We start from the raw sequence: 24,784 nt of genomic DNA on the forward strand, positions 1-24,784 counted from the left end.
AAAACTGATGTTTTCTATCAGGCTGTGAAATGTTTGTGTGTTTAAAAATGGGTGGTTGACTTTCTTTTTTGGACATTAGAGGAACTGCTGTTTTTTGGCACCTTGTTTGCGTTATTGTTCAGCTCCAGATGAACACATGTGGAATGACCCCGGCACCCCCTGAAATATGCCTGTTCTGCCTCATTCGTAGTCTCCACAATGCCATTCCATTGCACACATCATGAGCGCAGCTTGTCTCTAAACACTGTAGCAGAAAGTGGTGGAGGAGGAAATATTTGGAGTTGTCACATTATCTGCTGAGTCCACACGGACAACAATGATAAGCAGTCTTCAGAAGCTCTCATATTCCAGCTGCACTGTTTTGTTGTTGTTTTGGAATAAAACCTACCTCAAGACAGTAGCTGATGTAACTGAAATATCACTGGCTGGCCTTTTATTGACTTCCATCAGCTCCCAGTTTGGGAGCTGATTCCTCCACTCCTCACAAAAATACTGTGAGCTGTTTCTTTATGATTGAGTAGATAATTACCTCCAGATGTGTTCCCAGCATCTTGCCTTACATGAAGACCGGCTTCTGTTGACCTGTTTAAATGCTTATTTATTTCCTTTACTTCAATAACAAATAAAGCCTCCCTGTGCCAGGCCTGACGGGTCAGTTCAGTTCATGTTTGAAAAACATGTCTGATGAGCTTGAACCTCAAAAAGAGGCCAGCCATATAACCCCACTTAGAATGTGATAGAGTATTAAATGCTGCCCTCTGCTGGACATTTTAGGGTTATAACTGATCTATACAAAGTGATCAATGACACCATAAGCTCAGGCTGTCTGAAGCTTTTTTCTTACTAAATCTCCTAGATCCTTTCTTGGGTTTACTCTGCTGTGTATATAAAGATGGATAGTTTTGGGAATTAAATAGTGGAAAAGAAAAGTGTCTGGAAACAGAAGATTCTTTCATGGCCATATGGAAAACCACCCTTGGATCTCGACCTCAATAAACACTGTCCTAGTGAGTTTATTGTTTTGAATTTTAATGAGTACAAAGTGAGATAAGTTTATCTTATTGGATAAAACAAAGTTTAGGACACCCCAACTGGTCGCAGCAGATGGCCGCTCCTCCCTGAGCCTGGTTCTGCCGGAGGTTTCTTCCTGTTAAAAGGGAGTTTTTCCTTCCCACTGTTGCCAAAGTGCTTGCTCATAGGGGGTCATATGATTGTTGGGTTTTTCTCTGTATCTATGAAGCGCCTTGAGGCGACTTATGTTGTGATTTGGCGCTATATAAATAAAATGGAATTGAATTGAATATGGCCTTGCATCTTCAGTAGGGCTCCTTGGAGACATAGTTGGCTTCTCACCCTAATTGTTAAGTATGTTTTGTAACAAACAAACATACACATACACTTACGCTGTGTCCTTTGTATTTAGATTTTCTCCTATTTATTTTTCTTTCTCTCTTCTTTCTTCTCTCTGTCACTCTCCTTTCTTCTGTTTTACACTGACTGTTAAACAGCACAAATGGTAATGTGAACAATTCTTTTTTTAAATAATACAATAACTCTTAAAAGGAGCCTATAAAGAGTTTATCACGTGGCAAAGCAAGTGTGTTTGACACAACAGTGCATTCAGATCACGATTCTTCTTGTTAAAACTGGCAGTCAGGTTTTTACAACAAAACAAAAAGATATGTTTTATTAAAAACACTCAATTAAATTATGAGACTAATTATTTATTTCTTAATTTATTGAGTTAACTAAGACCTGTATCCAGCATCCTTACGTTTGGCAATTGAAAAAAAGACACGGGGAACAATAAACTCATCCAACCACACGGTGTCGCTGCTGCTTCCTCTGCGCTTTTCACATTTCCGCCTGTAAAAAGAACCTTCTCGCTCGCCGTCGGCAGTTTGAATCAACTTTATTCATAGCGGGTTTTGACAATTTGTTAAACATGGGTGCACGGGTTACGCGTGTGTTCAGGAATTACAACTTGGAAAACCGAGTGCACCGAGAACTTTCCAAGGACAAGCCGCGAGCGGCGCCCCGGCACTCGGTTAAGCTTCCACCGACAGCCTCCAGCCCGCAGGGTAAGTGAGTGAGTGCTAGCTGGCTTGTGTAACAGTTAACCCGGGGTCATGGTAGGCTCACCGTTCATCCGTGTGTCCTCAGAAAGCTCGGGGACGATTCTCACGTCGGTTTGTGTTTTTCAGAAGTGGATTCGTTGAACCAGAATAACGCGCCGCTGCTGGACCACCTCAGGTCCGTGTACGTGGAGTCCAGAGATCCAGCACCGGCTGCAGCAGAGGTCAGACTGACACTGCCTGAGTGTTTGAATGCTGTTACATCAGCTCTGCTCAATCATTCATTGTTTGTCAGTGTTTTTGCTCTCAGTTTGGGTCATTCAGACGTTTACAGGTCGAATCTTTGCAAAGTTGAGACATTCATGTATTCTATGTTATGAAGAATAAAGAAAGACATTATTGATTAACACTGGCTGTTAAAAGGGAACTATCATTATCATCGCCAGCTACATATGTTTCATGCTTGGACTCTGCTTTGCATGAACACAGTTCAAAAATAGTCTTTGCTCTGTTCAGCTGCTGTCTGGAAACAAGCTGCCTAATCTCCTGCTGCTCCCTTTAAGACTGTTTTCTTCTAATTGGCTGGTCCTCGTAAACAATAGGTCGAGCTTTTGTGCTCACAAGTAAAAAAAAAAATAATTTTTTTAAATTGTTTTAGAATTATCCATCAAAGTCTTTGTAATCAGGTGACAGAAATTTAAAAACCTAATCAACACTCATCAAACAAACCATGTTGATGGTAGTGAGCCACCAGTGATAAATCACCTGCTGCTCCCATGATTCTAGGCTTGGCTGTGTTGTAATGAATCAGTTTTATTCTCAGTTCTCAAAGAAGAGTTGAATCCTCTGTAGCTCTGCCAGACCAATTTATACCACCATGGCTGTCCATAGCTGGATGATGGCAGGAGGACAGCTGTGACTGTGCTTCTATTTCTTAATCAGAATAGTCAAATATTCATGTGCATCCACATTACTTGAATTTGACCTTTTATCTGTTCATAGCTGTTCATATCTCATCCATATGTGGTCCAGAGGACAAGACATTTCAAAGGGAACAACTGAATATGTAGATTCATGTTAGGCATGCACTAATCCAGTTTTGTCCAGTTATGTTAAAGTTCCAATAAGAGTGTTAAAATAATAAGCTTAATATTGCTGACGCTGAGACTGGAAGTCATTTTTTTCATATTTAAGATAGCATCAGAGAGTACATATTCTTTCCTGACTCTGTAAAATAAAATCTAACTAATGCATGCATCTAAGAGTATAAATGATGGACTCAGTATCTGTTAGATTAATAATTTAAAAAATCTGTTAGCATTATTTGTTACATTTATGCTTGCAAATGTAATTAGGTTACCTTTATGCCACAAATTATCATAAAGGTAAGGTGGACGTCCTTGCTGTGTTGCGATAGGGGACTTTTTGAACTTGTGAATGACAGATTGGCTAATTTCCTAACTTCAAACCTGACTTTCCTGTGTGGGATTTGCATGTGCACTGGCCAAAAGTTTTTAAATGTTGATTTTTGTTATTCATAATAGTTATTCTTCACTGCTTGTTCTTCCCTCAGGTATCGAAGGACGTGACGGCGGGGAGAGAACAGCGACGACTTCTTAAGTTCAGTGTCCCAGCATCTCCGTTGGGCCTGGTGGAGCTCACAGATGTTCCCATTGGTAAACTGACCATTGCCGAAGCTCTGAAGGCTGTGGGCAGCCACCAGCATCAGCCTCAGACGTGGAGTCCCGAAAAGATCGCACAAGAGTATTCTCTGGACTTGAAAGAAACAAAAGCTCTTTTAGATTTCTTTGTCCCCTTCAAGGTTGAGATCATACCACCCAAGACTAAAAAGACCAAGCAGATAAAGGCTTCGTAGGACTAGAGTCTCTGACATCTCTGTGGAAAATGACAGCGTATTTAATTTATTTATGCTTTTCAGTGTTTGTCACTGCAAGAATGAGCTGATTGAAAGCTTGGACATTACATATTGCTGACATGGAGATGAGATCATAGGAAATTTCATGGGACATACTGCGAGATACAAAACACCCCTACAATAAACATGAGAATAATTGTAGATATTTAATCTTCTTTGCAATCCTATTGGTTAGTTATCTGATGAAAATAAAACAATCTAAAACTGGGTGATGTCATTATGCAGGTGGATACATCAAAAGGAGTCATTCAGCTCATTCAGTTTGGAAAGTATATTTACTAGATTTTCTTCATAGAGTGACATTCAGATGGACAGGCTCATATTTGAGTTATATGAGAGTCAGGATGTGATTAGCCTAGTTTAGCATAAAGACAGTAAGCAAATGGAAAAGGCTAGCACAGTTAGCGCTGGGATTCCCATAACTTGCATAACTATAAGTCCCCTGGGCATCTCAGTCAGGAAACCTGATCCAAAGATACAATTAGCAGGAGGAACTTCTCTAATTAGCATCTCTTCCTGTGACCTGGGGGGTGCACCAAAAGCCCAGCTTGACGTAACCAAGCTTGCCTGACAAAAGCCTTGGCAAAACCAAGAACTTCAGGGAGAAATGCTGTTTTGTGTGTGGTTATCAGCTTTCTTTGTTAATCCAGTTTTATGTTTTGTTTTTTTTGTCCTTGTGTCATCATCAGTCAGTATTGAAGTTCATGTGATTACAGTTTTACAGTTACCTGCTTCTGGTGCACAGCTGAACTTGTTAAGGTATATAGAACTCCTCTCCTGGGTAGAAAACACATGTCACTTTTATAGAAAATTAGTAATTCTGTGACATTTTTAACATCAATACTGAGCGTCATTGAAAACAGACGTTAGCCTTAACAGACCTCGTTAACAAAACTGGGTGTAGCCAACTGTGATGTTGCCAGTTGATAGTAAAGTCATGTTTTGAACCCTTGAATATTTTAGCAAACACCATCTTGATGTTGTCAAATACATATTGAGTGAGGGGTGGATTTGTATGTGAGTCAAACATGAACTAAAGTCTGATGTTCTTAGTAAAAAAGTAACCATAATTTATGAGGAAATAGGTCAAGGGAGCTAAAAAGTCTTTTTTCTCATATTTTGCTAATCAGATACAGAATTTATTTTTGACTTCAGCTTCCATCTTTTATATATAGTCTGTGGAGGCATTGAACTAAATCGCATATCTAAACGCAGGTCAGTAGTAGATGAAAATACAAAAGATCATAGGTCAGGTTTTATTTTTCAACAATGCAGATCACATGATAAAACGGTGCAAATTTAGTGTTATTATTGTTTTAAGCTAATGGCTAACTCCACCTCTATACCTCTGCATACAATTCACTATCTGTGGTAATAAATACATATTTCTATTTTAGACCACTTTAAGATTCTACTGTTTAACTTTTGACTTGAGTTCACATAAGGAGTCAAATGTAGCTCTAGTTTGTCCTGTTTCAGAGTTATTATCCAATAATGAAAGCTATAACCTTGGAATGAAAGTGCAGTTCCTCTAATACTGTCACTTGTAGTAGTTAAAGACCTGTTTGCTGATACTGTGCTTGTATACAGGCTTGTATGATGAGAGTAATTCCACTGTACAAACCACACACAAAAGACAACAAACAGCAGCAGTCTGTTTCTAACTTGCTGAAATGTTCTTTTAAAGATGTCAGACAGTGTCGTGTCTAAAACGTAGCTGTTTATTACTACATATGAACTCACTGACATTTGTTCTGTTGACTTTTTTTTTGACTCCATCCACCCCATCCACCACTGTCACAGATCTGGATTACTCAGCATTCCAGGTAAGACAGTGATGCTCGGAAATGTTGTTTTGCTGACAAAGGAGATGAGTGTTGTCTAACACGTGGGTCCAAAGTTCCATGGATGGGGCTGTTTTTAATGCATTTTAATGTAGAATTCATGGAGCCACATCATGGAGTATATTTATGAGTGAAAACAATCCTGTGCCATTTATACCATCTGCTGCATATACGCACAATTTTTCAAATAAAAGGAAAAAAAAATCTTCAAATAATTGAATTTCTTGTACCGTCCAGCCACACTGCACAATATCCTGAAAACACAGTGATTACTTTAGAGCTAATGTACTGTCTTTGTTATCTTTACCACCCACTGCATGCATCCGCACATGCCCCAAAAAGCACTTCCGCTAAAACAAGCCACGCCCCACTTGCACAGTCTATCTTTTAGGAATATCCACTTTTGCCCATGACATTCTGTGTATGTCAGTTATCAAGGAACGCAAACCTTACCGGAAACTGTGTAGCCTTATCTTCAAAATAATGCAGATAATTGATTTATAAATCAAAAATGCAGAAACAACAATTTAGCCATACGCCATGAAATTTATTTTTGAGTTAAAGCTTAGCTATTTATTTTTCAACACAATCTTTAAAAAAAACCCTATTCATACACATTTAATTTTTTTAAAGATATGTGACAAAATTTGCAATTATAAATAAAGTGGGACTTTTACAAGAAAAACTTGTTTTTGAAAAATCCTCATCAGATGATTTTCAGGGCGAGGCAGCAAACTGTTTATACCATGCGGAAGGTTGAGGTGGGACAACTGCAACAGCATTTAAGAGCTTTTTGTACTGTTTATAACATAAACCACATGAAAACAACCAAATCAACTTTACATCCACTCAAAAACACTATTTAAAAAAACACAACTAGTTCTTTATTTTGAAAGGCAATATAGGAAGTAGTGGGTGTCTGCGCCTTCCCGCAGGCAGCAGCCAGTGAGAGTAGTTTAGAACCGTATGAGGAAAATCTGGGCTCCGTACAGTAGACGCTCACATACAGTGACACTGGTACATTTGTCAGTGGAGGATGGGCCGTTCACACCTCACACATGGACGAAGGAAAACAAAGATTCGAGCAGGAAACCTTCCGTTTTCCCGCCGCGGATAAGCAGCTGTTGCTGGAAACAAAGCCGTTCTGACCAAACACAGATTTCACTTTTTTTTTCTTCTGAGGCTTCATTTGTGGAGGTGGTGGCATCACCGGCCGTCGCGCTGTTGCCAATATATATATATATTTAAAAAAAAAAAAAAGAAGCTAAAACAGGGTTTTTCTCGGGCACATCAGCAGTTATGTGTCTTTCTCTACACCGACGACCATGAAGATTTTTGGAGGTGAGATGCTCCATTTTCCGGACTGAGCTTCTGTACTTGAGCTGCTCCTGAGCTCTAGCATGGGAGAATGAAGCAGGTAATAATATTAGCGAGTATACTTTAAATCCGACCAGCGGCGGTGTAATAATGACATTCATGTTTTGTGTTAAAACATGAATTAGGCCGTTTGTTCAGAACACCCACTGTTCTCGTCGCTTACAGTAATGTGAAGTGTCTGTTTATTTTCTCGGTCTCTGAGCTTGAGTGGATGGCTCCAAATCACCGAATCCTGTCGAAACAAGCGGTTTCATGCTCTGTGAAACAGCGTTCGGCGAGCTGCTTCGGCCTGGCGTAAATAGCTGTGAGTTGGGGTGGATGAAGGGAAGGCCTGGTCTGTACTAGGCACTAATATTCCATTAAGGTCGTTGTTCATCTGTCTTTGAGGGGTATCTACCGGTGCCAAGTACCAATCCAGTACCAGTGTTCAATAAGCTCCAGTCAGTGCGTGGAAGAGACTGGAAGCCATCCAGGGAACATCAGCCTTCACTGAAACATTCTTTTTCTGAGTTTATAAAATAAATGTAGCAAGTAAATGCATACAGCAATCTAATTTTACAGTTTTTTTTAAATTAATACATTTTATTTTACAAAAGGCTAACAGTGAAACAAATTAAAGTAGGTATTCAGTAGGGGTGGTGGAAAAAATCGATACTGTGTAGTATCGTGATATTTTGTTTGCTAATAATGTATCGATACAGGGACAGCAGAAATCGATATTTTGTTACAAAAAACGTTTTTGTGGACTGGAACTCTGACTTCAGAGCATGTTGATCAGCTCCTTTTTCTGAGCAAGAATCCTGACATTCCTTCACTGTCCAAATGTGTTTAACTTTTTTTTTTGGTAGCAATAAACATGACAGTTTACGTATTTTAATTTAAGACTTGTTTTATTTTAATTAAGTTTAAAACTTTTTTATTTAATGTAAAATTATATTTTGTTTTAATTAATTTTCAAATTCTTCAGTTGCTGAATGGGCTGCATAGTTTTCATAAATTGCATAGTTCAGAATAGCTATAATTGTACCAGATGGTTGCATTCAGTTAAGTTGGACTAGACTGTAATACAAACCGTTCAGTTTGTCAACAATAAAACTGACTGAAATGAGATAAAGACTGAGTGCGAGACTTTGATATTAGATAAAATGAATATTGATAAAGTTTACCTTTATGTACAGAATCTGAATATCGCAAAATATTTTTAAAAAATCGCAATAATATCGTATCGTGCGTTAAGTATTGTGATAATATCGTATCGTGGGATGTATCGTGATTCCCACCTCTAATATTCAGTGTAATTTCAGCTTGGTGTGAGGGTTGTATGGTTAAGCATAAAGTGGTTGAACCAGTTAGTAAAGTTGGAGCAACCCTCACCAACCCTGACTTGATAATCTGGCTGTAATGCACGAAAAAGCAGTAAAACTGTTAAACTTGCTGCAACATCTGACTTGTGAGGCAAATATAACGCAACAGTATACTGCTGTCATTTACAGTTGCACTTCTTCCACTCAGTCTGACAGTGAAATTATACTTTGTTAAAACTAGGTTATAGGTACAGCGTAGCCACAAACCCTTCTGAACCCCTTTGCTGTAACTGATGCTGTAGCCTAACATGCACTGCCCCCAAAATGTAACTACATGATGGATGATGCGGTCTGCAGCGGTTGTGATAGGCTGTTCAGTGGTGTTCATTTCTTCCATGTCTATATTTTGCTACGTTTTCTGCGGCTGCTATTTTTCAAAATGTCTGGAAGAGAAAGGATTAACTCAATCAGTTGACAAGAGGCAGGTAAAACCTATTATTGTTAGGCCAGTATTATGGTCTCCAGTTATGGCAGATGGCCACCCCGGTTCTGCTGGAAGTTTCTTCCTGTTAAAAGGGAGTTTTTCCTTCCCACTGTCGCCAAAGTGCTTGCATCTTGAGGCTATTGTTGTTGTGATTTGGCGCTGTATAAATAAAATAAAATTGAATTGAATTGAATATTACTGACTTCAGTTGTGGTCAGAAGTTTACATTCACTCATCATGTATTTTTGGGGGGATTTCATGTAATCCTCACAGGTTAAAAAGTATACATACAGTGTCAAACATAATCTTTTAATAGATGGTGCAGTATGTTTTAACTTGACACGGTCTGTTGTTGATTAGCGATCATGATTGACTACTCTTTCATAATTTCTCTGTGACAGCATTCATTGCAGTGACCCACACTCAGAATAATGGGAAAATCAAGTAAACTTAGTGAAGTTCTAAGGAGAATTGTGAATTTATACAAGTTAATAATTCTTAATAGGAACATCATCCCATGTACACATCAAAACTGGTGTTGGAATTGATAAAACCTTTGGAATAGCTTTCCTAACAATCCAACCCCAGACCTGTTAAAAATCTGTGGAATAGTTTTAAAAACCCCATGCCAATCAATTAAATTTAACGCTTAATATTCTGCCAAGAAAAGTGGTCAAATATCCATCCAGAATTATGTCAGACTTTTCTTTATGGCTACCAGAAGTGTCCAGTCAATTTGTAACATCCAAAGGGACATTCAACCAAATCTTATATCGTATATTTATACTTTTAGCGCTGTGTGGATGAAAGAAAATCCAAAACAAATGTGAATTTTCTTTTTGTTTTCTTTAATAAGTCATTAAAGATGTATGCACAATGATTCCACCCTGGGAAAAGAACAGCTCAATAAAATAAGTGGATGCTAATGTCTAACTGAAACTGTATTGGCATAGGATTCATTTGACTTCTTGACCCCCAGCTTGCAGTAGGGCTGCTGAGTGTAAAGCGAATTGGCACCTCCAAATCTGAGATCATAGACCCACAAACTCTGTGTAGTGACAACAAGATTGAGGTTGTGGATAATCTTTCTTCACCCTTAAAGATAAGGTGAGGAGCGCGATTATTTGGAAAGAGCTTGAAGTAGAGCTGTTACTCTTCATCTACATCAAAAGGAGCCTGTTGATGTGGTTTGAACATTTGACAAGGATACCTCCCAGACACCACCTATATAGGGTGTTTCATGTCCCACCAGTAGGACTACCTGGTGAAGATCCAAGACACACTAGAGAGATTATATCTCTTGGCTGGCTTGGGAATGCGTTAAAGTCTCCCAGAATAAACTGAATGGAAGAAGCAGCTGGGTAGATGTAAATCTGGGCATCTTTGCTTAGACTTGAATCTGGATGGATGAACGAAACTCATCTTTTTTTATATCAGATAAATGAACATTTTAAAAAGTAAAGAAGAGATTGGAACAACCTTCAACACCATTCAGCCTTGTTGCTGGTGTTCCAAATGCATTTTTTTAAGAAAACCAGAAACAATAAACGGCTGCTCTAGGTATAGTCAGGCAGTGCATAAATGTGTAATTAAAATAACTACACATAGTAAATCATAGGGAAATGTGTTTTTTCACCGATATATCAGAACATCCCATTTTTTAGATCGCCAGAAATCGGTATTAGCATTGCTAACTAATGCTAAATAAACACGAGCAAAATCAACCAAATCTTTATTCTTCCAGAACATTTGAATGCAGACAATAAGGACACTCGGATAAGATAAGATAAGATAAAACTTTATTAATCCCTCAGGTGGGTTCCTCTGGGAAATTCGGTTTCCAAAAGCACAGCACCGACAGAAGTTAGAGTTACAGAATATTATATACACACACACACACACACACACACACACACACACACACACACACACACACACACACACACACACACACAAATAAATACAGAGACATATATAAATAAAATATACGAAGGGGATAAATAGAATAAATAGGAATAAAAATACAAGTGAATTGCACATTTCAAGTATTGAGGTCTATTGCACCATTGACTATTGACAACATTGATATCTTGTGAATCACAACATCTCTGCTAGATCCTCGGAAAACTAATGTACTAAATGGATCTGTGGTAACATTCCTTCCACTTGTGCTTTCACTACTGTGCAAGAGCTCTTTAAGTTAGAGTCCCTGCTCTCCACAGTCTGTAGTTTTTATTTTAAAAGTAATATCTCATACGACTACTTTAAAGTGCTCCCTGTAACCGTTTCACACCGTTGTGTACAATCTGCTGCAAAGTCTATGCTTAGTTACAAATAAGCAAAGGTAGATGGTATGGGAAATTAAAGCCATGAGTCATTTGTATCAAGGCATGATATCACTGGGAAAAAATCAGTGTGAAATGTTCAAAGGTACCTAAAAACAAGGTTATACACGAGAGCCCTGGGTCGCAGGTTTCTGTCTACCCTCCTCTCTGTAGCTGCTTCATTTCAAGGACATCGGAGCAACATTTATAAGACTGCAGAGATTACCAACTGTTAGAGTACAGGCAGGAGGGAAGCATGACACAGGGAAGGGCAGGAGCTAACTGGCAAGCAGCAACTGAACTTTGAAATAATAGCAAGGGATTGTCCTCTACTTAATCCAGCACACGTTGCATTATCTCTAGATTAGAATTTTTAAGTAACTCTTCAAACATACACGGGTGGGTGATCGTATAACTCAGCAGCCTGTCCAAATAATGCTATGTGAGGGGAAACACTGGTATTTCTCTCACAGACACACCAGTGTTTAACAGTATATTTGAAATAAACACGGTATTTGAACTAGCTATTATTGCGTTAAAACTGGCACCTCCCAGTAACATCACGAGCACCATCGTGAGCTCACTGGGCAGCTTCCCAACAAATCTTTTTCCCTCTGAGCGATTCAAGGTTACAAGATGTGTGAAAAGCTGTAAGCATATTCTCATTACATAATTGCAGGGCCTCTGCAGTTATTTAAACATTTCCCTGTCGTTCAGAACACCAAGTACCTGATCATTCATTTCCTATGCAGGATCACTTGACTGCTGGGAGACTGGAGTGGCTCTTTTAACATTGTAGGTCATTGCACCCAAAAACAGCGAACACTACCCTACCTGTTGAGGCCGACATGCTGCAGGCTACCTCACTGAATGCAGAGTTAATGAAGTGGGAACTGGGCCAAGAAGACTAAACCGGCTGCTCCTTGCTCTCCTTGTGGAAATTGTGGTAGACAATAAGCTTGTCATCAGCATATGAACAAAGCAAACTCTGCCCGATTTCACTGCCGTTTATTTTTGCATTGTAGGTTTTTGTCCCCTCCAGTGTGCTGAAGAGATGGCGCTATCTGTCAAATGGCTGCATATCCTAGTATCACAGCAGCACAGCTAAAGTACAGATCCCTCTAACAGGCTTAAATGCAGTGTTGTCACAGTAATTGCTCATAATTACACTGGTTTGATATTTATTTATTTTTTTACACCCACACAGGACTAAAATACTAAAAAGCTTAATTTGTGTGGAAAGTTATCCTATTAACAAATGGACTCTCTGGTGCTGCCCATTTATTATATCTGAAATTTGCTGCCTATTGTAATAATACCAGCTGGCCTGCCTGCAATGCCTCCAGTGTTTATACTAGTGATAAGGGTTTTTATTGCAGTATTTGCCTTGTGTCCGGTTGAGCACTAGCTTTCTGTCACTCTCAGGGGTAAAAAAAAAAATTCGAATAGGATTTCTTATCACAGCTTAGCCAAACACACCAGACAATGTGTTTCTGTTTGGAGACAGATTTGTCTTTCTGTATTCCACTTTTAAATGTGGCTTAATTCTGTATACTGAAAAATAAACTTTATGCTATTTATTTCAAAGATGTAATTAGTTTAATAGGTATATGGTTGGGGGCAAGATACAATCAGACACACTTAACAAAATGATGAAAAAGAAAACAGTTGCTCATTGAATTTTATTTTTGTCTAGTAAACTTTGACATTTTAGTTTCAGTTTTGTAAAAAGGTCTTTGTGAGAAATTCATCCTCTGTTTTGTAAAGATTTCCGTCATGGTGTTGGTCTGTTGTTCTAAAACAGTAAGGCTCTGTGTTTTTGATTGTTTAAAAAAACTGAAATGAGTCATATTTTATTCAGGCACCAATCTTTTGGCAGAAACATCCTATTTTATTACCCCAATTTACAGTATCATGAAATCTTTCGGGACTCTGTGTTCTTGGAGCTTTGTTCAAATTTTTCATATTATTTCAAAATACTTTTGGATTTTTCAGCTTGTTCAAACTATGTGGGAGCACTTGCCATTAATTTTTTACAGCCAAATTTTGTCCACTTCCTTAAACTTGTAAAAGTGTGTAACTCATACACACTTATACCCACGAGTCCTGCTCAACTTTTTAATTATTTGTTGCTGGAAATCAATGCATTTGTCCACCCCACGCCTCAGTTGATTGTAGTTTTCCAGTCGTGAAGGATCATTATCGTACCAAACATGGCAACCTTGTTTCTGTTTCAGCGTCCTTTCTGACACATCATACATTGACGGAAGTGTTGTTAAGTGTGTTTTTAAATAGAAAATGAATAGGCGTCTCGTGCTAAGACAGAATAGTTATATCCTGTAGCTGTATGGTGTAATATGCAAATAGGAAAATTGGTGTTCTCTAAACCATTGACCCTCTGCATCGGTCAAGTTGTGTTTAGTCTGGTAGTGACAACTCAAATTGTTATCCTTAAACACGGAAATCTGCTCTACACAAACTGATTGTAAGGTAGACCCTACAATAATACATAATGGAATTCTAACATATTTTTATTTTTGTCTTAGGGTCTTGCTACCATGAAGATGGTGCTGTGTGGCCTTGGGGAGATGATATCCGCATGTCTGCCATCAGATTTTATGTGAACTCTCCTGCAATGATGCCTGCTCACCCTGGAGAAGCATGGTTCTCTCCACTACTGTTCCCCTCCTGGATACAGGGGACATTAACAGCCGTTTCTGCTGCGTCGTTACGAGGTTGCTGAACCTTTCTGAGAGGCTACCAATGGAAGACCTCTCTGTGGCAAACATTTCTCTGGGCTCCGGGTCTCCCTCGGAGTCGGTCACCCCAACAGCAAATGCTCTGGAAATCCAGCAAGGCATTGGCCTACCTCTGCAGATCTTCTTCTGCTTTGTCATGGCAGCCATCCTTTTAGTGGCGCTGTCAGGAAACATAGTGGTGTGCCTGATGGTGTACCAGAGATCTGCCATGCGTTCAGCCATCAACATTCTGCTGGCTAGTCTGGCATTTGCGGACATGATGCTGGCCATCTTGAACATGCCCTTTGCTCTGGTTACTGTGGTGACCACCAACTGGATTTTTGGAGATGTTTTCTGTCGCGTTTCCGCCATGCTCTTTTGGTTTTTTGTTATGGAAGGAGCAGCTGTACTGCTTATAATAAGCATTGATCGTTTTCTTATTATTGTCCAGAAGCAAGATAAGCTGAGCCCACAGAGAGCCAAGCTGCTCATAGTGGTCACATGGGGACTCTCGTTCATTTTCACTTTCCCTCTAGCTGTTGGCTCACCTCCCTTACAGATCCCACCCAGAGCTCCTCAGTGTATATTTGGCTACAGCAGTGATCCTGGTTACCACGCCTATGTGTTGATATTAACACTAGTTTTTTTCTTCTTGCCTTTCACAGTCATGCTATACACATTCATGGGCATCCTCAACACCATCCGCCACAATGCCATTCGCATCCGTAGCCACACAGACAGCGTCTGTCTGAGCCAGGCCAGCAAACTGGGCCTCCTCAGCCTTCAGAAGCCCTTCAAGATGAACATAGACATGAGCTTCAAGACCCGTGCCTTCACCACCATCCTCATCCTCTTCTCCGTGTTTACAGCGTGCTGGGCACCCTTCACTGCCTTCAGCTTGGTAACTACCTTCAGTGACAGGTTCTACCGCAAAGACAGCTTTTTTCAAATCAGCACATGGGTCTTGTGGTTGTGCTACCTCAAGTCAGCCCTCAACCCTCTTATTTACTACTGGCGGATCAAGAAGTTCCGCGACGCCTGCCTCGATCTGATGCCCAAATATTTCAAGTTTCTTCCTCAGCTGCCAGGCAACACAAAGAGGCGCATACAGCCGAGCGCTGTGTATATATGTGGAGAGCATCGCTCTGTGGTATAAGGCATAACTCCTCTCTGAAACACTGTTAAAATGCATCTTATCTCACTAGGGTTTTCTCATGGTTTACTTCTCTTAGCAGGCTATAAGACTGAGGTTAGCACTGCATTAAAAATATAAGGGGGCTGAGGTGGAATGGGTTATTGCTACAGTAGCCAGACTGAAGATCCAATCCGGGAGGTACACGGTGAGTCCAACATGCCAGAGATTTAAAGGTTGTCAGGTGAGAAATCGCAAAATTTCCAATATAAGACCTGACTGTTAGTACTGAAACTGTACTTTATAAGTTTTATTTTTAAAACATCATATGTGAATGTGAGGATTCTTCATCAACAAAGATTTGGTTGAGCTTTAGTTTCCACAAGAAGTAGCAACAGTCAGTCATGAACAGACAGAATGGCATTTGCATTTAGTGGTTAGAAGTTACGCATGTTGGGCAGGAAATTCAGAGTGAGGTGATCCTTTTGAAAGGCAAAAAGGTCATTTGTGCACCATGGCTTAAGTCAGGGGTGTCCAACTCGGCTGGTGTCCGGCAGGTTTTAGATGTGTCCTTGATCCAACACAGTAGATTTAAATGGCTAAATTACCTCCTCAGCATGTCTTGAAGATATCCAGAGGCCTGGCTGGTAATAAACTAATCATTTGATTCGGGTGTGTTGGCCCAGGCTGATATCTAAAACCTGCAGGACACCTGCCCTCAAGGCCTGGAGTTGGATGCCCGTGGCTTAAGTAAACATAAATAGCCATTCAGGATGACCTCTTGTGGCAACAGTTAGTAGACATACCTTTAGAATCATTGCTGGCTTCACAGCAGCTTGCTTTGTGCATATGCATACACTTAAGGATTGTTGTGGTAGTTTTTCTGGTTAATGTAGTCTAGTATTAAACACAATGCTACTTAATGGGCTTCTTTGTCATTCCTAAGACTCAAACCACTTAAAAACAAAAAACAAGAAAAAGAGACTTGATGTAAGGATCAAATCAAAGATTGACCAACAGTGAGCCCACAATTCATTCCATCTGTTTGCTTTTACATTAGAAAAGAAAGAAATTTCATCTAAAAGCAAATAATAAATACCTGGGGGGCTTTTAACTAAACTGGGTAGAGTTCAGGGATTATTGGGTGATCTAAGCTCAGGACCTGTCATTTGACGTGCTGTCTATATGATGGCGACCGTAGAACAGGAGGTTGGGAAGTGCATCTGTAACCGGAAGGTCACCGGTTCGATCCCCGGGCTCTCTGTCCTGGTCGTTGTGTCCTTGGGCAAGACACTTCACCTGCCACCTACTGGTATTGGCCAGAGGGGCCGATGGCGCAATATGGCAGCCTCGCTTCTGTCAGTCTGCCCCAGGGCAGCTGTGGCTACAACTGTAGCCGCTGTAAAATTGTTTTATTTGTTTGCACTTTAGGATACGCTCAAAATATTTGATGACAAATTTGTGGTCCAAAGATTAAAAATTTTACAAGACTCAGTAGATTCAATATCAGCTTCTGATACTTGATAGTTCAAGTATCAGTAGTAGTAGTTGGTGGAATATAACAGGCTCGACTGAGACCCTGTACCCAACAACCCAGAACAAACATTTTAAATAAGCACGATTCTGTTGCTGATAGTCAAGAATGACCTACCGGTGTGCGTGCAGTCTACCTGCTCAGTCTGTCCAGTGTGTTGGGATATGATGTTCTATTGTTGGCAAATGTTGGGTTGGATCAACTGGATGTGTTTGCAGTATCAGCCTCAAACCCCCACAGTGGTTCAATGCAGTGTTAATGTCAGTCTGACTTTAAATGGTCAGGGAGTGTATGAAGGTTCTCAGAAAGTTGTGAGGCTTCCAACAGGTCGATGGCAACTGGACTACCATACCAAACCCTACAATTTGACCTATACAACAGGTAATGGGAATCTTTAGGTTCTGTGTTCATCTTTATATACAATATATATATCTTTATATTCAAATCTATATCTGCTGTATCTGCCAAATTTGAATCTTGAGCACATCTTTTGAAACACACTGGAAGTCCATTTGGCATTTGAGCCTGTAGAGCAGGGGTGTCAAACTTCAGTCCTCGAGGGCCAGTATCTTGCTTGTTTTTGAGGTATCCCTGCCCTACCTGCTGCTGATTACCTGGATCAGGTGTGCTTTGCCAATAAGAAGCTACGCACGATCTGATATCCTCGTGTTGGTGTTGTTCCCACATCATCATAATAAATGTTGTTCCAGGTTCAACATTGCAAGTGACCAATCACATTGGTGTGATGTCATACTTTTGCAACTTTGGAAAAAAACGCCTTAAAAAAATCTACTTAACTTGCGAGAAACCGCCTCTGTCCGCCAATCTAGCAATTTGAATTTGTTGCATTTCAGGATACTGTTCTTTAATAAACGGTAAGCACTATACATATTGTCCTTGCAACATTCGAATTTCATAAATGAATGAATGGCTTGGCTTGCAAAAGTATGACGTCACAACAATGTGATTGCTCACTTGCAATGTTGAACCTGGAACAACATTTATTATGATGATGTGGGAACAACACCGACACGATATCAGATCATCCAAGAAGGCACAAGGGCAGGTTAGTTGGAAAACAAACAGGACAGCAGCCCTCAAGGCCTGGAGTTCTGACACCTGTGCTGTGAGTCTCGACCATTCAGGAAATAACAAGTGAAATGCAAAAAGTTTTGTTTTGTCAAAAATAATAAGATAAGAGACCAAAAAAAGGTACATTTGTTTTTGACAAGTGGCTGCACATTACAGGTGAAGACACTGATCTCCACCTGCAGCAGCTTCAGAGTCTAAGCTAGTTCTAGGTCAGCTCAGGCAGTTTACAGCTGGGATTTCACCTCACTTTTTAGTGCCAAAGTTCTCTGTTTTTTTTTTTTTTTTGTCTTTTTTTGTGCTTAAAATCAGCCTACATTTGGCAAAAATATCACCTGAAATCAAGAAGTAATATCATATAAACCTCGCCGTACTTCAGAGACCAGCTCATCCAAAACCGCAGCATTAGATAAACCTGCTCAAAAGCCATCACTGCTGCATTTACTGAGCCCACAATCACCCATTCCTCCAAAGGTGAGACAGTGTCATTCAGGTTTTTTTAAATTAATTAATTTTTCTTTTAAAGACATTATCTTAAGTGAAGAAGTTGTCTGAAGGAAACCATAAAAATACACGAAAAGGCTTTATAACTCCTGAAATGCACTGATTGGCACATGTTGTGCAAGAGAAAAGATTTTTTGTTGTTGTTTCTTTTGTGTTATTTTGAGAAGATAATCTGGGCTTGGCCTGACCTTACATGTTTTGTTGCCACTGGAGTTGCAGGTAGAAGACAGTGTGTTTAGCTGTATAGAATTTGTTTTACCAGGCATGTACATTAACAGCTAAGTGGAATCTGTGTGTGGTCAGAAAATGGCCATGACACATTTGAACGTGTGTATTTGTATTTAAATGTCTTGATTGTGCCTAATAATTAGTCCATTTGCCAGTCAGAATGCTGCTATATCTGGTGAAAATGTGCAATTTCAGTGTACTGTACTGTTGAATGTAATAAAGAAATAGACATTTCTTACCTTGGTAAACTGTCTTAAGTGGAGTTTTAATTTAAAGCGTAGTTTTGGACCCATGATGGTAGAGTGGCAGGATGTAGCCAACAAGCTTCTTTGCCACAGAGGTGAGAAACCAGGGACCCAACATATAAGACTGCAGTCCCTCTAATTGCCACTTGAGGCTAGCTTGCATGTTAAAATGTCTTCCACCTCTCACCCCCACCGGTCGCCGCAGATGGCTGCCCCTCCATTAGCCTGGTTCTGCTGCAGGTTTCTTTCTGCTTAAAGGGAGTTTTTCCTTCCCACTGTCGCCAAAGTGCTCATAGGGGGTCACATGATTGTTGGGTTTTTCTCTGTATGTGTTATTGTAGGGTCTACCTTACAATATAAAGCACCTTGTTTACAGCCTCATAAAATAACTGAATATGGTTTTGGTCTCTATAACCAATTCACCTTTCAGGATAACTTTATGTGGAGTAATGTATCACATAGCCTACTCTGTGACCTGACGCGCACCTCCCTAGAAATGTAATTACACGTCATCTCTGTGAAGCTTACACACACACATGAGTGTGTGGCTGCTGATACCATTTGATACTGAAAATGCAGCTGTATTATTAATTCTTTTATTCATCTTTCTCTTTCGAACGCTGTATGTTTAAGGCATCACATATGGGAACCATGTGTTTATGTGACGATGCCTGTTTGCAAACTCTGCCTTCATTACCCTCCTTCCGATGCGTCATCTGTGTCTTCTCTTTCCACCCAGGGACTCCACTTCCTGTCATCATCTCCACTGAGTGCTTATTCATCCAGTACTCCTCATATACTCCTCATATGTGGCCCATTTAGATAAAAGTATGCATCATTTTCTCAGTAACGTTTTCTGATATACCAAGTCCTACATCATGGTCAAATTCACCAACACCAACATCTCTTTCCTGAAATGGTGTCCTTGTTGCTGTGTGTGTCAGCTCTGTGCATAATTCATGCATTGATGAGATATAGTCTACTCCTTTTCACCAGGTTCACGTCTGAACCAGGAACTCTGCTTTAGTGACTGTTCAGTTCATTGAGTTTGACTCTTCGATATATTCTTGTTTACCTTGTATAATTACTCAGAAAGCTAACTGAGTAACTACCACCCCCATATGCCCTTTGCAAAAATGACATCACAATCTACTTTTAATAACTGTGAAGAGCATCTTCATTAGCAAGTATCACAAGGTTAAAACGGCAAATGTGATCACTTCTGTCAAGTGTTTTAACTTTATTTTTCCTGCTACCGCTACATGTGTAATATCAATCTTTTTCTGTGAGAATCATCAACATGAAGTTTAACCCTACCTTGAATTTGGGCAAAACCCTAACCCCAAAACTGGACCAGTGAGTGAAATAATAAATATGAAAGAAACATCAAAAGAATCACTGAGTAAGTCGGCACGAGACACATGCCAGCCTCCTGGCTGTTAAACCTGTAGCTATTGCCACCACCGCTCTAAACTCCAGATGTGGAAGTTGTAGGCCTGGGACTGGCTACAGAGAAGACTTGACAGACAGCCCCAGGATGAGAATGTGTTGGTTGACTGCTCTACGCCTGATGCTTTCATCCTGAGACTGAAGCATAGTGGTGGTAGCATCATGCTGTTTGGGTTCTCTGCAGGGTGAATGACTGTAACTAAGGGAGTTCATATACAATACAGTGAAGAGGGCTAAAAGTGAAGGATTTTCAAAGGTTGTTATGATGTTGTGGAAAGTCATCCTTTGGTTTGTGTGTGTGTGTGTGTGTGTGTGTGTGTGTGTGTGTGTGTGTGTATCCTGTGACTGTAAAATAAAAATAAATGACACCTGCTGTCTGATAACGTCCCATATCACAGTGAGTATGAACTACATATGGATGTTAGTAATCTGAATTTTTTTTCAGAACAGTCCGCCTTTAATGTCAGCCCAAAGTACATATCAAAGACAAATGTATCTGTGCAGACTGTGAGACATGAAAGCCAGGCAAATGAGATCCTGGCTGCTTGTAGCATCATGCAGAGAACACCAACCATCCACAAAAAGGTCAGCAGGTTGTTTTTCTTAGATTGCTGACTGGCCATTTCTCTAGTGACCTCATTGACCTGCTACGGATGGATGAGGCACAGATAGACCGAACACTAAGACAAATTTGATCCCCACCACACTCTTGATTACAAAGGATGCTGTTCTTAATCATCTTCCTCCCAGGGATTCATTATGCAGGCTGCTGTGAGTAATGAGTGTGTCCAGAGCTTTGAAGCTCACTTTAATCATAGCACTGAAGACTATTACTAAGCAACAGGAACCTGCAGATGTCTCATGAGGAGGCATGGTGACAGCGGATGGATGTAGACGGGGCTGTTCACCTAAGCAGATGAGAAGTCAAGGGGCCACTTGTGAATATCCTTCTGTGTGTACTGCTCTGGCATTATTTCAGCTGAGTGTCACTCTGTTGACGAACTAAACAGACTCCAGTTAAGTTGTGTGTTTTTTTGCATTGAGGCAACTGTCATTGTGATTTGGCACTTTATAAATAAAATTGAATAAATTGTTTGTTAATCATTAAATAAAATCCTATTTCCAAACAAAGGGGAATGCCAGAGTGCAGTCTTCTGCTTATTTCCATCTGGCAACCTCAAGAACTGTGACTGTAAAGAATAAAGCTGCAGTTCCTCTAAAATACACATGAGGCATATTAAGTCCTCAGGGACTCGCAGGTTCATTGAAACAGCATTAAAAAGCATCTCTATGGTATCTATACATGATATGCATATATATCAGGAAAACAAGCTGCGAATAATGATAAAATTGTAATGTTTTTTTCTAGAGAAAATGGCTCAAATTGACACAACTTGAATATAATTTGACAAATATGCAATGCTATTAAATTCGAGTTTTACATAGCAAATGCATATTTAAAAACTGTTGCAATTAAAAAAAATGAAACTTATCAGTAATTCCGTAGATATCAGTAAACATCTGCTGTGTTTGCAGTGCAACATCAACCACAGCTAGGCTAGCTTTCAAATCTGCAAGGATGTAGGAAGAAAACAGACTGCAGATGGAGAGGCCATTGTGGAGTCTAGATACTATTAAGGGAGCAGTGTGGAACTTTCAACACCAAAGACTTTTATCAAGCAGCTAGCTCCATAAGAAAAATTTAGGGAAGGAAAATGGACAATTTATAAGATAAGCAATGCGGATGCAAGAACATTCTGAAACTGTTATGTTATGTTTTCTTGATAATGTTTATATGCCATGGTGCACTTCAACAGTACAATACAAGATTTTTTTTAAAATTACATGGTAAAACCCATATTACAATTACTATAATCAAAAATTAGGATTTTGTTGTAATTATAAAGTCTGTTACTAGTTGTACAACAAGATTTTGACTTTCTTAAATGGCTGGTATTTAATCATATTAAATATTAGAAAAATCACATCAAGTTGTTTTTACACATGTACTTATGCTACCTAACTTTTCATTTAGCATAAAGAATCTGTAAAAATGTATGAAATCTCAGGTGAATTAAAGTTACAAAACTATATTTTAATTATGGAGAAATTCTGTATTTTTATGTGATGTATTCTATTATTTTACAGCATTTATCTGGTGGCACAGCTACTAGGTTGTTGTATATTAATAGTTATTATTATTATTTTTACACATTTCATTCTTTCTTTTGTTTCTTTTTCTTTTTTTCTAAAACTGTGTCAGCAACCTGCTAATCAAATTTGCAGGCGTTAGCTCTTATGATATTATCTTTTCAGCGGTCAAAGTGCATATAATGAGGCATTAAAATGTGGTCCAAAAACAGCTGGAATGACTGATGTTCAATTTTTTATATACAGTCTATGATTATTTTTTTTTAACAATCACAAGTTTATTAATAGTTGAAATGTTGCATTTCTTCATTTTGTGTGTTTACATAAAGGCTATTGATTGAATTGGAAAGTGAATTTGAAAGTGACCCAAGCTCCTTTCTCACAGCCAATGTAAATACTTTAACATAAGGTAAAGCTGCTAATGGCTGTTGCTCACACCCACTAGTGTCCTATGAATCCTATTGGGAAAACGCCCTGAGATTATCTTCTGGGAATCCTTTGCATGCTATATCCTCTTTGAAACACTGACACCTTAAATTAAAAATTCAGCGTTGGAAGGCTCAAGTCCTTCTCTTGTTGCCCTTGGTGACAGTCATGCAGCATCCAAATCATCCTGCAAAGGCAGAGCTGAAAGTTTATAAAAATAAAAGCCTGAACTGCTTAAGCAGTGATCTGTCAGCTCATGAATCAATATGTTCACTGAGATTGGTCGGTTAGATATTTGCTTGTGCATTGCTTTAGCAAACAGTTGTTGCTATGCACTGTCAGAGCTGCCTAGTGTTATAATCATCAGCACACGATGTACAAAGGTGTATTTGAGAGAGGCTTTTAGGGCTTTATGTAAACAACAACATTGATTTTATTGACAAGATAAACATGGATTACATGGACACTACAAGCAATTTACCCTATGAAACTGTGTGGGACTAACTGCTGTCATTTGAGGCAGTCCCACTGGGGCCAAATGTGATTAAAATTGATGCATTATGTTATTTTAAAAAATATTGAATTTTGCATTTACACGAATCACCTCCATGAATCACTGTCTTATTGTGGAGAAGTTTTGTTGTTTAGGTTTTTGCCCATGACAGGATCTCCCAAAGCAAGGTTGTCCTAGTTGATGGGCCAGATTAACTGCAACTGGGAAGACCCGTATCATAGAACTACTGATGCCATCTTGCCAAGATTGGGGTTACTGGGGCAAGGCTCCAGAGAGGAGCACATTTTTTAATTCAGTTCTTTTTCAGTTCAATGTAATTTTATTTATATAGCACCAAAGTGTCATACAGCTCATATGTAAGGAATGTGGCAGGAGATATGCTAAATATAATGCCAAGTATGAAGTGTGAGCAACTCATTCATTCACATTCTCAACCAATTATCCAACTAGGGTTGCAGGAGTGGCTTGACTTGGCTTCGCTATGAAGCGCCTTGAGGCAGTTGTTAATGTGATTTGGTGCTATATAGATAAAACTAAAAAAAAAATTGAATTGAATTAACCTCTTTTCACTTCCAATGAGTTTATACACAACTCTTACTATTAATCTCTGGCTCTCTTCCACAGTTTGTATTTTGTCTTGTTTCTAACTAACTAACTTGTTTCTAACTGTTAAAGGGAGTTTTTCCCTCCCATTGTCACTGACTCTTTGCTCATAGGTGTTCGCCTGATGGTTGGGGGTTTCTCTCTATTATTATTTTGTCTTTACCTTCCAATATAAAATGTTGCTTTGATTTTGTGCTATATATTGAATTGAATTGTTTGGCTCATATCAGTCTTCATTAAAGCTCACCTTTTCTTAGTATCTGTGGTGACTGAATTTTAACAGTTATATGCAGCCACTAATTGTTAATGGGATCCATTCATTGTCTATTTGGTCATTTAGTAACATTTGTTTACATTAAAAGTATAGTAAGGAAAGCATGAAATGGAAAAGATGTCTTTCCCTCCAATGAAACATAAACACCTGATTATTTTTCTATTTAATTGGCTAATTAAGCATGAATACACAATCCATCCACCTATTAAGCCACCTTAGAAAGGGGTTGGATAGCGTGGGATTCTCTTATTTTAGAATAAAATTCCTCACTTGACATCTCTCCCTTGCCAAGCCCAGAGGCCTCCTTTCTCAGAAGATGTGTTTCCATGGCAATGTGGAGCATGTGCTTGTGTGTATGATGAGCTCACACATCCATGTCCTGCTCAGCAAACTCTTCTTCTGGCAAAACGGTGTGTCTGCCTCCACAAACTACAGATGGTGCAGCCACATGCCAGGCTTCCACTTTTTCTGTGGTGTTGCAAACATGAGAAAGTCAACAGCTCCACCTTTATGAGGATAAGCATCATCCAAACCTCCATATTGTCTTTAAATA

At 39.4% G+C, this 24,784-nt stretch overlaps 2 protein-coding genes across 4 annotated transcripts; both read left to right on the plus strand.

The window, feature by feature from the left end:
- Positions 1–1,882: 1,882 nt before the first annotated feature.
- Positions 1,883–6,070, plus strand: ndufaf4 (NADH:ubiquinone oxidoreductase complex assembly factor 4). Its single transcript, XM_085247912.1, has 3 exons — positions 1,883–2,081; positions 2,205–2,299; positions 3,649–6,070. Exons 1-3 carry the CDS (start codon positions 1,946–1,948, stop codon positions 3,949–3,951), a joined length of 534 nt encoding a protein of 177 aa, XP_085104038.1. The 5' UTR covers positions 1,883–1,945; the 3' UTR covers positions 3,952–6,070.
- Positions 6,071–6,753: 683 nt separating this feature from the next.
- On the plus strand, positions 6,754–18,829 carry gpr63 (G protein-coupled receptor 63). 3 transcript variants are annotated; one of them, XM_085247910.1, is made up of 2 exons: positions 6,754–7,536; positions 13,891–18,829. In XM_085247910.1, the coding sequence occupies exon 2, from the start codon at positions 14,006–14,008 to the stop codon at positions 15,236–15,238; it is 1,233 nt and encodes a 410-aa protein (XP_085104036.1). In that variant the 5' UTR covers positions 6,754–7,536; positions 13,891–14,005; the 3' UTR covers positions 15,239–18,829. The 3 variants fall into 3 exon arrangements, with proteins under 3 accessions (XP_085104036.1, XP_085104037.1, XP_085104035.1); XM_085247911.1 differs by having other exon boundaries at positions 6,756–7,196; XM_085247909.1 differs by having other exon boundaries at positions 6,757–7,272.
- The last annotated feature ends 5,955 nt before the right edge of the window (positions 18,830–24,784 follow it).

This window comes from Mchenga conophoros, linkage group LG15 (genome assembly GCF_057382185.1).
Source record: "Mchenga conophoros isolate Kocher_MC1m ecotype Shallow Benthic linkage group LG15, M_conophoros_male_GT1.1, whole genome shotgun sequence".
NCBI lineage: Eukaryota > Metazoa > Chordata > Actinopteri > Cichliformes > Cichlidae > Mchenga > Mchenga conophoros.